This window comes from Vulpes vulpes, chromosome 15 (assembly GCF_048418805.1).
Source record: "Vulpes vulpes isolate BD-2025 chromosome 15, VulVul3, whole genome shotgun sequence".
Taxonomy (NCBI): domain Eukaryota; kingdom Metazoa; phylum Chordata; class Mammalia; order Carnivora; family Canidae; genus Vulpes; species Vulpes vulpes.
Window position 1 is genome coordinate 106710712 of NC_132794.1, and position 12595 is coordinate 106723306.

General features: G+C 40.8%; 2 protein-coding genes across 4 annotated transcripts in view; one reads left to right on the plus strand and one right to left on the minus strand.

Annotated features, from left to right (window-relative positions):
• Window positions 1–8205, minus strand: part of EIF3A (eukaryotic translation initiation factor 3 subunit A) — a 37013-nt gene extending 28808 nt beyond the window's left edge. The window contains exons 1-4 of the mRNA XM_025994267.2: window positions 7911–8205; window positions 1424–1614; window positions 1115–1251; window positions 539–702 (exon numbers count right to left, since the gene is read on the minus strand). Coding sequence (XP_025850052.1) covers window positions 539–702; window positions 1115–1251; window positions 1424–1614; window positions 7911–7959 — 541 coding nt within the window. The 5' untranslated portion in view covers window positions 7960–8205. The remainder of the gene's footprint in view (window positions 1–538; window positions 703–1114; window positions 1252–1423; window positions 1615–7910) is intronic.
• Window positions 8206–8211: 6 nt separating this feature from the next.
• Window positions 8212–12595, plus strand: part of DENND10 (DENN domain containing 10) — a 40884-nt gene continuing 36500 nt past the window's right edge. Inside the window, exon 1 of one of the 3 annotated variants that reach the window (XM_072740214.1) lies at window positions 8212–8314. Coding sequence is in view for 1 of the 3 variants with exons in the window: in XM_072740208.1 (XP_072596309.1) it covers window positions 8468–8633 (166 nt within the window). In the remaining 2 variants the exon portion in view is untranslated. Of the gene's footprint in view, window positions 8634–12595 lie in introns of all 3 variants that reach the window. The other 2 variants (XM_072740213.1, XM_072740208.1) reach the window with 2 other exon arrangements.

The window sequence follows — 12595 nt, forward strand, 5'->3', positions numbered from 1 at the left end:
CCCAGGTCTCCAGGATCAGGCCCTGGGCTGAAGGCAGCGTTAAACCACTGAGCCACCCGGGCTGCCCAACAACTGGATACTTTTTATGATGATGCAGAGTCATCAAGATAACTTAGTCCTATATTCAGTGATACTGTTTAAGAATATAAAAATATGTATTTTTAAAGGAATCCTAGAAGTTCAAAGCTTCTAGGATTCTCCCCATGGCATGGTGGAGAATATGCATAAATGCAGTAAAAAGCAGGATTTAAGTTTATCAGAAAGCCGTCAAGAAGTTCCAATTATTTTTTTAGTCACCTGGAAAATCCCAAAAATGACTTTGCCTTTCAGATATCCATGAAATGGATTTCATATAGAATTACCCTAATAAGTAAAACAAATGTCTCATAGTCACTTACTACTTAAATGAACGCCAAACATCTTTCAATAAAAATAAAAACTATAAAATAAGTAATATGGATAAAAACAGGTTAACTTTGTCCATCTTTTGCAAAATCTTTCCCTCAAAATCAATTTTTCAAATCAGTTTTCATTTTACCTTGTTGAGCAATATCATGGTAGAGGCGCTCTACTCTAGAATTGTTTCGAAGAAGGTCCAAACACTGTCTATATGATTCCCAAAGGAATTTAACCCATGGAGTTAAAAGAAGTCTGTCCGTACGATCCTGAGTGTCTTCACCACTTACAGCACTTAGGAGAACACTAAAAAGAATAATAATAAAATTAAATTAAAAAAATAAAAGTTTACAACAATTTTAGACATGATTTTGTACTTTGTCATAGAAGTAAAAAAAAAAAAAAAACAAATCAACAATAGTATAAAAAAAGTGCAAATTCTTTCTACAGCTTTTGGACACACTAAAGCTGTCACTTACGTGTTCAAATATTTGAATCCTCAACCCGTATTACCATCATTTAGATAAGTATCTGCTTCCTATCTGAAGGTGTGACTTTCCACTGATAAATTTTCAATGGTATGGTTTTGTTACTATACATTTAAAATTCCAAAGAGGAACATTTTTTCTAATAAACACTTAAACTTCAAATGAGGATGATGGAGACACATGTAAAGAAAAACACTGAGGAAAACGTATTAGCTATTTAACTTACATACCTCTCAGGTGTCTGAATATTATCCAGATCTTCTATGTCTAGAACCATCTGCTGAGACTCCTCTTTAGCAGCCTCAGTTTTTTCCTCTGCCAATTTCAAATATGCCCTAACAACATCTTCTAGAGATTTGATGTTCACCTAACACACAAAAAAAGAAGAGAGAGAACCTGAAAATACCTTCTCAACAAACCATAAAATATTTTAAGAACAAATTTTAGGATATAAAGAATATTAATTTTGAAAAGCAAACTCCTCTGATAGTTACTAAAAAGCCTTTACTAAAAAACATAAAACCCAGCTCTTTTCATACCTGTTGACAAATGTTCTTATACTGGTATAATCCCTCTTTAGCTAAATGGCTCTTGCGAAGATCCACGCAAAGTTCCAAGTATTTCAACATAATTGGCTCATGTATCTTTTGCCATGTTCTGTGTTTCTTACTTTTCATAACATCATAAAGAACATCCAAAGCAGGCTGCTTTTTTCCAACCTCAAGAAATTCTAGAAAAATAAATGAAGACAATTAAAATCAGGTATGTTTGCTATATACAGCAGTCCAAATCTTGCTTAAATTGGCTATTTTAATTTCTGAACTCACTACCATCTCTTTTTAGATCACATTTATTTTTTAATCTAAAGCCATGCCCAAATTATCCATGTTAACACAATGAAAAACTGGTACTATCTCAAGATACAGCCTACCGATAAAACTGGATTTCACTCAATTAAACTGTACCAAATGTGTCCTTTTAAAGTGACTGGAAAGTTCCAGAAATTGAGGTTATGAGGGGGAAAAAAATCTTTCCTCAGCAAACACAGTAAAGTCAACTATGACCTTTCATTTCAGTCACAGTGATCTGGACAAGGAATTTTTCCTAGTTTATACTAAGACTCCAGGCAGAAAAATCATGATTGTCAATTATTACACAATTAGATTGACTTTATCACTTATTCCTTTAAGGGCCTACTTTTGGATTCTCTGTTCTGATCACTCTCTATTGCAATGTATCTAGTCCTTTACTAATACTTCACTGTCTTGATTACTACAGACTTAAAGGTTTCAAACCAAGTAGTGTGACTGCTTCAATTTTGTTCTTCAGCATTATTTAGCTTACTAAATTTTTTACCTTTCCATATAAATACAGAATTAGTTAATATCTACAAAATAGCTCACTGGAATTTTCATTCAAATTTTACTGAATCTATATTATCAAATTTGAAAGAATGGGCAATTTAACAATAGTCTTTCAGCCTTTTAAGATTTTATTTATTCATGAGACACAAAAAGAGAGACACAGGCAGAGAGAGAAGCAAGCTCCCTGCGGGGAGCCTGATGTGGGATTCAATCCCAGGACCCTGGGATCACAACCTGAGCCAAAGGCAGAGGCTCAACCGCTGAACCACCCAGGCGTCCCAATAGTCTTCCAATCTATGGAATATCTCTCCACTTATTTTTCCAGTCTAAACATGAAAAAAATACATATATTAAGACAAACCCCAAATGAGGGACCATTCCACAAAATACCAGGAAACTTGTCAAGGTTATCAACAAGGAAAATCTAAGAAACTGTCATAACAAGTGGAAGTATCTAAGATGACCGGAGAACTAAATGTAATATGATATCCTAGATGGGATTCTGGAATTCAAAAAAGGACATTAGGGAATATGAACAAAATATGGACTTTCGTTAACAATAATGTATCCGTACTGGTTCATTACTTGTGACAGATGTACCAAAATGATATAAAATTATCGATAGGTTACGGTTTACATGGAAACACTGTATACTATCTATGCAGTAATTCTGTAAATCTTGAATTTCTAAGGTTAACTTTATTTTTAAAAACAAAATTTTAGAACACATACCAAAGAAAATTATATTCTTAGGGAATTTACTACCACCTAAACGTGAAGGCATTCTGTCTGTATGTGGCAGTATTTCAAAATGTAGTTCTAATCTCAGGTTTTATGTATACACTGCTCATTTTGAAATTCAGTCAAAGGAAAGACTGCTCTATAACCATATTTCTGACAAAGGTTAAAATTTAGGTTTTTTTCTCATCTTTTTATTTTCTTGTGCACAAAACTTAAAAATGGGGAGAGCTATTTTATTTAACCTAAGTCATCAGTTATGTTCAACTTAAAATTCAGTTAACTGCCATATTTTACACACAAAAAAATCTTTCCACCGAACATTTGAAAGATAATTTGGGGAACCAAAACACTAGTTTACACACACTATGAAAGGGTCTTAAAATACTATATTTCCATTGTTAAAAACCATTATTTTCTGAATAAAAAAAAATCTTTATCAAAGAATTATTTTTAAGAATAAACACCATACAGCATTATAAACCATGTAACTGTACTAGGCAAACAACAGGCAGAAAAGTCCCTTATTTGGGAGTTATACGAGGCCTACAACTTAGTAATTATTAATTTCTTCTCCCAAAGATCACATCTTTCAGGAATGTTGCTTCTGAACATTACTTCTTCCAGGAAAACTACAAACAATATTCCAACTCTGGTATATTAAAAAGTTTGCAACAAGATAAATCACAAAATATGTTGAAATAATTTCTTTACACAATACCCTATAAGTCACCCCATATCAAATCATATTCTTCATGTGCAAGTGAAAACAAAACCCTCTTCAATAATTCAAATCAATGTCAACATTAATCCTGCCATTATAGGGAAAAGTCCATTTTCATTTGAGTCCATTTTATTACAACAACAACAACAACAACAACAAAAAAACACCCTACAAGAGGAAACAAAAACGTAACACAACTAGATACTTTGTTAGAATAATAAGCCTTTTCTGTTCTAGGGGAGGACCTAACCTATCTTCCTGAAGCATACATACACAAGGTTATTTTCTAAAATACAATAGTACCTTAGGTGTTTTTAACAACTATTTAACAGAAAATGTCTCTATAAGCCAAAACTTTGGAAGTAAATGTTTTTAGTTAAATTTACCATTCACATTAAATAAATAGCACAGCAGCAGCATCAAAACAATCTATTATATCCAATTCCCAGTCTTACATTGAGAATTTATATTGTATATAATCAGTCAAAATGCTTGTAACATAGAACAGGCACAAATGGAGTTAAAGTTGACAGCTAGCCCCAGCGTGGTGATGACAAAAATAATAAACTGTCTAAAAATAATTCACCTACCCAATCTCTTATTTTTAAATAGGGGAGTGTGATTTCTTAAGATCATTCTAAAAAATAAAAAAAAATCTTCTTTAGGTATAGAACTAAAGGTAATTTTCACTTCCTAAACAGTCAATCAAAATTTAAATTCCAAATTCCACTGTCAAAGTCTGAAACAGTAGGCTCAAACAAACCAAAGCATATGCACTAAAATATTATTTTTTATAAGACACCTCTACCATCACCAAGAAAGAAGGCAAACATCGATACCAAGGCAAGGATGTATGTATGTATGTATGTATTTATTTATTTATTTAATCATGAGAGACACAGAAAGAGAGAGAGAGAGGCAGAGACACAGGCAGAGGGAGAAGCAGGCTCCATGCAGGGAGCCGGATGTGGGACTCATCCTGGGTCTCCAGGATCAGGCCCTGGGCTGAAGGCGGCGCTAAACTGCTGAGGGCTGCCCATGTTTTTATTTTTAAGGAAAAAGAATGCAATAGGAAGTTATTATAAACCATGAGGGTGAGTTCCTGTCTTTACCCTAATTTACATACAAGGAGAATGTAGTTCCTCTGAATTATCTAATAAGGGATAAAAAAGGTTTTGAGGCTAGAAAGAAATAACACATGTTAAAGGCTCCATTGCAATGTTAAAAAAAAAAAGTTCAGGGGATCCCTGGGTGGCTCAGCGGTTTAGCGCCTGCCTTCGGCCCAGGGCACGATCCTGGAGACCCGGGATCGAATCCCACGTCGGGCTCCCGGTGCATGGAGCCTGCTTCTCTCTCTGCCTGTGTTCTCTGCCTCTCTCTCTCTCTCTCTCTGTGTGTGACTATCATAAATAAATAAAAATTTAAAAAAAAAAACATTAAAAAAAGTTCATTTCCAAATTGATATTCTTGAAATAAAGATTAAAATCCGGAATTATAAACTATTACTAGAAGGATGGGCATTCTGAGTTTTCCTTTCAGACACAATGGCAAACTGTATCGAAAAAATTTAGGTCTGTCCTTCAATATTACTAGCTTACTTGCACAACAGACCAAGTAGATAAGCTACAGTGTTACACAATTTGTGAGTTCAAACAACTTTATAAAACACTGGTAGAATCAAAATTAAAAGGCTGTTACAAGATCAGGAGCAATTAATTCCAAAGAACTAACAACATAATCTGGGGCTTTTTCCAAATGATTTCAGTGTATGAATTTCTTGCCGCTAACTGCTGGGCCAAGTTCTCATCTTCCTGAATGATTACTATAATCGTCTCCAAAAATATTGTTCTGAATTACAGATTCAGAGTTACCTGGAGAACTATTCAACTTAAATTTACTCACATTTTATTAAGACAATGCAATGGATTAATTCTAAATGTGTTTGATGCTACAAATGGTATAGATAAAATGTTGACATAAAATGAGATTATCTCTATTGAATGGAATATGCTTTTATAATCCTAGTTTTGTAAGCAGTGCCGTGTGTCATCCACATTCTGCTCACTTTTAACACTTACAAACAGAATCTCATTCACAAGATCAAAGGTACAGAAATTACTAGTTGAATGCTAAGCCCTCTACTACAGAAACACCCAACCTACATTTTAAAAGGACCGCAGCAAGGAGTCAGTACAGCCTTTTAAAAAACCGACACAACCCCCGCCAGGGTGCCCCTTGCTCACGTTGCCTACTTTCATTTCAGAAGCTTTCTCCCAACTTAGAAAATGTGAAAAAAAGATTTAAGATGTCACACATCCAAAAACCCTTCTAATTTAAAAAAATTACTGACATACTAAGCTTATATGACCATTCAGAGGGAGGAGTGATGAAAGAAACAAGGCCTGAACACATCAAAAGTGTAATATTTAGGCTATGAAGATCTCGTGCTTCAGCCTATTAGCATGGGAAAAACACTTGTCAGTAAAGCAAATGACTGTAAAACAGATCTACAATAGCAATTAGAACAGTAACTGAATCCAAGTCACTCTATATACCATCTTAAGTTTCTAAACATAAGAAAAAAATTAACTTTACTACAGTTCATTTTGTAGTGATAAATTTCCACTTAAATCTATTTTCTTTCCTAGAAATTAACGTCCTTAATTCTTGCCTATTTTAACCATTAGATCACTGGTTAAAATGACTAGCCATCAGATCTAAGTTGTAGTTTTAAATGACTTTAAGACAGACGCTGTACTCGAATCCAAATAATATGGAATTACCCAATTTCACACTCTTAATCCCCAAATTGCTACTTTTAAAATGACATGTTATTAAAAAAATTTTTTTTAAGTAACCTTTAGTCCTGATAGGTTATCAGGAGTATTCATTTTATGTATTGACTGAAATTGGCCAATTTTTCCCAAGAGGGATTTTTCAAACAAGTCCACAAATAGAACTTCATAAACATAAATCTCTAAGAGACACAGTGTAACAACCTACAGCATGGCTTAAGACCCAAAGCTTGTTTAGGTAGAGGAAGGTGAAAATAAGAGCTATGGACGCTCTACACACTTAGAAATTGTTGAGCTTAAAAAACTCTAAACGAGAGAAAGTTGTTTTTTTTTTTTTTTTAAAGACCAGAGCAATGCATGATACATTTGCAGCCCCATAATGCCAACGTAATAAATGCCTCTTAAACAGACCCGTACAGGCACAAGTTTTCCCTAAAGGGCCTGTAGCTTAAACACACATGGAAATAAAAATCGCAGGCAGTAGCCGCTGCAGCGAGGGGGAAGAGAAAAAAAAAAAAAAAGACGACTGATCTGGAAGTCTAGAGACCTCGGTTCCAGTCTCCTGGCTCAACAACTAACTCCCAGAGTGACCTTGGGTAAACATTCTCTCTCTCTCTCTCTCTCTCTCTCTCTCTCTCTCTCCAGGCCTCAATTTCGTTATCTTTAAGAGAGAACTCGAAGTCTCTCTCTCACGGTATTAACTCTGTTCCAACTTCATGCGGCTTAGAATAGGCTTCGGGGCGGCGACAGTCAATGCCAGGAAGAACAGATAACAGGTTAAATGGGTCAGTGTCTCCGCGGCAGAGCTGCGGGGACTGGGGGAAAGGGTCAGTGGACCCTGACCCAGCAAAGCGCGGCGCTGGATTTGGGGGGCGGAGGTGCCCGCGGGAGGGCCGGGGGTGGGACTGCCCGGCTCCCGGCGCCGGCAGGAGGTGGAGTCGAGGTTCTCGCGTGCATTGTCCCCGGGAGGGAGCCATGTTTCTTCCTCCCCGGCACTCCCAGATGGCGGCTGGGGGCGCGGGGCCTCAGCAGCCGAGGGCCCGGCGGCCTGGGGCGCGGGGCGGAGGCGGAGAAGCGGGGAAAGGAACTCGGGCCCCGGAAGCCCGTCTTGGGGCCGCGGCCCGCGAGACGCACCAGGAGGCGGCGGGGGGGGGGGGGGGCGGGGGGAGGAAGAGCCCCCCCCCGCCCCGAGCGACGGTTCCCGGGTCCGCGCCTCCCACCCGCCCCGGTCGGTCGGAGCGAGAAGGCAGACCGTGCCCACCACGGGCCGGGGCGGCGGCTGGCAGGTCGCATCGACCTCTCGGGCCGCCGCCGGGCAGCAGAGCGGCGAGACGCAGGCCCGGGTCCCTCGACCTCCGAGGCCTCGGGCCGACCCAGCCCGGCGCGCCCCCGATCCCCGACTCACCGTTGGCGCGTTTGAGGGCATTTTCCGGCCTCTGGAAATAGGCCGGCATCTTGGCGGCAGGCTCGGCTCACCCGGCGTCAGCGAACTCCTTAGTGGCCCGGGCCGGGAGGGGAGACGAAGGGGAACCAGCGCGAGGCTCCACGCGCCTCGCCAGCAGTCGCCCGCGCCCAGCCGGCCAGAGACGGAAAGGAAGGAGCCACGTGACCCCCGCACGGCGGCGCCGCCGCCGCCCAGGCCCCGGATGTAGGGGGGCGGTCCTGCGCGCGCAGGCGCGCTGTCGTCGCGCGCGCCGGCTGACGTGGCGGCGGCGGCGGCGGCGGCGGGCGCCCTCCGAGCGGGGCGGGCACGTTGGGGGGCAGGTTCTCAGGCCCCTCGCTCCTCGAGCGAGAATCGAGCTGGGAAAGGTGAGGTTTGGGTCGGAGGCTCTGCCTGGCGAGGAGGAAGGCGTCTGCACCGGCCTGGGACCTGCTTTGTGCGCAGTCCTGCAGAGCTGCAGCCGGGTCGCGTCCGCCCCGGGAACGAGCTGAGCCGAGCGAGAATGCCTCGTCCGCCCGCTTATGGGAAATGCAGCGCGCCGCGGCGGCGTAGTAGTGAGCTGCCCCTCGACGGTCCCCGGGGGCAGGAGGGACGCAGGAGATAAATCAGTGAGCTTGTTTCATAGGGGAAAATTTAAAAAAGTCGCTGACACAAAGGTTGCCTGGGGAATGGGGACCCTCGGAGAAGGTGAGTTTTGAGCTGAGACCTGAAAGATGGGGACGAACTGGGGACAATAATCTGTCTTTGCATCATGTTGGAAGATACATGGGAGTGTTGTCACCTTCACATTCTGCTGAACATAAAAATAATAAGTGTTCCTGGGGGGGGGAGGGGGTATCAATTTCTCAGGCCCTTTGCTACAATACAGCCCTTTATTACTGATCAACAATCTTAATTAATGTTCGATCATTAACTATTAACACCCAGAACTTGAAAGCCGTTTGAACTGAATCTTAGTTAACTCAAGCCCTATGAAATTAAGGCGGGTTCAGGAGAAAAATTAAGAAAAAGCGTCAATGGAATAAACTTGCAAATTTGTTACCCATTTTGTAGTAACGGATGGGACGTGAGAACGAATGGCAGAGTTCTCTACGAGGGGACGAGGAACCCACAGTCCACACACGCGAAAAGCATCTTCCCCTCGTTCTTTAGGCCTCAGCAAAGAGGTTTTTCTATTTAGGTCTATCACCAAAAAAGAAAGGAAACTCGAGAAATGGAGACACAGATGCAAAATACATCTCAAATTCTAGAAAAAAAAAGGGGGGGGTTGTTTAAAAATTAACTTCATAGAGTTCTTCCTCCAAAATGGTTGGGCCACTCTAAATGTCTGAACTTACTCCCCCAAGATTAAGAGCCAGGCAGAGTGGAGCAACAAGTACTAAGAAGCTGCGGGAACTGTTTTATGGGGCAGGATCAAGAGACTCGTTTGTGTATATGGTAATTAAGTCAAAATTAAAGAGCTAAGCATAAGAGCAAATAACAGCTTTTTTTTTTTTTAATATTTTATTTATTCATGAGAGACACAGAGAGAGGCAGAGACACAGGCAGAGGGAGAAGCAGGCTCTTTGCGGGGAGCCCGATACAGGACTCAATCCCAGGACCTCAGGATCATGACCTGAGCCAAAGGCAGGTGCTCAACCACTGAGCCACCCAGGCGTCCCTCTTTCCACCATTTTCACTCTTTTCATTATCATATCTCAAAGAAGATGGTAAAATGATCTTATTATTACTTATTACATAGTAGAACTAAAACAAGACAAATACTAGAAAATTTGGAGAAAAAATGAATTCAATATTTCTGAATCTTCATTCTTTTCTCTTTCAAGTTAAAGTATATGAAGCATTTAGTAATAGCCAATAATCATTTTAATGCATCGAGTACAATTATTCAGTGTCTAGTACTATATTTGTGAATAGTCTCAACTTCAATAATAAATTTTATTAAATTCAGCCAATAGGATTAAGTACCAGCTAAAGCCATAATACTGGACACAAAAGATGTAGGTTGCCTATTTTCAAGGAGTTGATGTTTCACTGGTGAAGATGGATGAGTACACAATGAGGAACAAGGTAGGATCTATTCTGAACCAGGAGCAAAGCATAATTACTTGTTGATTGATACTTCACAGAAAACAAACAACCTGAATATGCTAAAAGCCACTTTAGGAAGTGGTAAAAGAAAGTGATTAGGCTGGTGAAGATTTTTTCTCTATCAAGTTTCTTTTGTACTACCCATGACAATAATTTTTCCAACACAATGGGAGTTTTGGGTGGAGCAAATAAGACTAAAAAAAAAACAATTGTTAGGGCCACAAAAGAAGTACTACATTATACATATTTGCAACATAATATAGTTTTAAATCAAGTACCATGTTTTACAGTTTACAAGATGTTTTCATGTTAGTCATTTTGTTTACAAGAATTCTGTAATGAAAAAAAAAATTCTGTAATGAAGTTATTTACACTGATAAATGAACAGTTCCAGAGAGTTAGACTATGGCTCACAGTTACTCCTTCAACAAACCATTATGGGGAAAAAAAAAAAACAAAACATTATGGAGTACATACCATGTGCCAGGTACAAGAATTAAGCACCTGATAGGTAGGTGACAGCAGTGAACAGGACAGACTTGGTTCCTATCTTCTTGGACTTTGCAGCCTAGAGAGAAGAAAGACTTCAAACACTTGCCAGAAACTTCTTGAAGATGGAAACACCACTCCAGGCCCCCATCATCTTTCCAGATCCGTCTCTCCCCACACTCTGTCTTTCAGTGCCTTAAACAGCAGTTTCCCCCACCTCCAACCCAATGAATGCCATCACTTCAGATGAATTATTCTCTACCACTACCCATTCCTTGTTCTAACAACAACCTATTTCTCACATCGTCACTATCTCCAGAATTCTTTCCTAGCCCCCAGCTTAGTTTAGATGCCAAGGCAGGGAGCACCAATAACATCCTGTCTTAGCACTGATCATACTTCAATGTAATTATATACAGACTATAAGCTCAGAGAATGGAAGCTTTTGTATTGTTCACACTATATCCCCAATGACTGACCGCATTGGGCAGATGAGATACTCTCAAAAAATGCTGGAAAGATGAATAAATGAATCCCCATATAAAGATTTATATAAACCAGTTTCTACTATACCTGTGGGGAAGTAACAAGTGTGAAAGTTCAATGTGTGTCTTCTTTCATTTATAGAGCATCTAGCTATCTACATGGGGGCTCTCAATCTACTTTAAGCCCCCACACACAGATGCTGAAGAAGAAACAATAATGCTCTTCACCCAAAGCTAATTGCACTGGTTTTGAACCAACTGTACTGAAGTTCATTTGTGACTTTCTCAAGTCAGTGTTCAAATATATCATGTTTTCCTATACTTGTATATCCCTTCTCTTCTTCCTATCCCACCCATTGTTACCCGACCAACCCCTACAAATACTTCAAGCCTCAGCTCAAAGGCTTCCTCTTCAAAGCCTTTCAGCCAGTGGGGGGCTGACTTAACTGCCCCTTTTCTTGTGCTCTCTTCTCAAGCCACTGTTACTCGGGCACCGTCTCTGGACACTCTGCTGCCCCAGCAGCTCTGTCATGGGGTGGCTCTATTCCTCCTTCAAACCACTGGTGCCTGGAGGTTGATCAATGACTGACTAGCTCCCCCCCCCCCCCCCAGCTACTTCTAGACCATTCTCTCCTCCCTTAAATTGTGAATATTGAAGTTCCTGCTACCAGACGAGACCCCTGTGATTCCTCTATGTGACAGTCCTCTATAGGCATCTACAGATTGCCAGGTTGCAACCCCTCATTCCTTGATTCTTTTTTTTTTTTTTTTAAAGATTTTATTTATTCATGATAGAGAGAGAGAGAGAGAAAGAGAGAGGCAGAGACACAGGCAGAGGGAGAAGCAGGCTCCGTGCTAGGAGCCTGACGCGGGACTTGATCCCGGGACTCCAGGATCGCGCCCTGGGCCAAAGGCAGGCGCCAAACCGCTGAGCCACCCAGGGATCCCCTCATTCCTTGATTCTTATAACTTTCTGTCACTCTCCAACACTACCATCATAATTATTAGTGGTTTCTATACCCATGTAGATGACCCTGCTGATATCCTGGGCCACCTGGCCATCACAATTGTGTCCTCTACTTTACCTCACTCACTCATACACATGGTGATGCCCTAGAGTCTAGACTAAGAGCACACTTTTTTTGTAAAGGGCTAGCTGGTAAATATTTTAGGCTTTGCAGGCCAGGAGGCAAGATCTTCAATTCTTGGAACAACTCTTCTCGCTGAAAGAATAGTAGTCCTTGTATGTATGTGTGTATGTTACATTTAAAAATGTCAACACTAGGGCAGCCCTGGTGGCTCAGCGGTTTAGCACTGGTTTAGCACTGCCTTCGGCCCAGGGTATGATCCTTCACAGTCCCACATCCAATCAGCCCATCAGCCAATCATGTTTCTACCACCTCCACAGCAATCACTCTGGTCTAGGTCACCATCATGTCTCACCCAGAATATGTGATTATCTGTTCACTTGTCTATTTCCCCTCGCCCCCCTTCTCTTTTACCCTCTACCCTAACAAGCAGGGAGATATTTTAAGCAAAAGAGAGATGATCATGTCAGTCCCCTGATCGATCAAGACCCTTTTG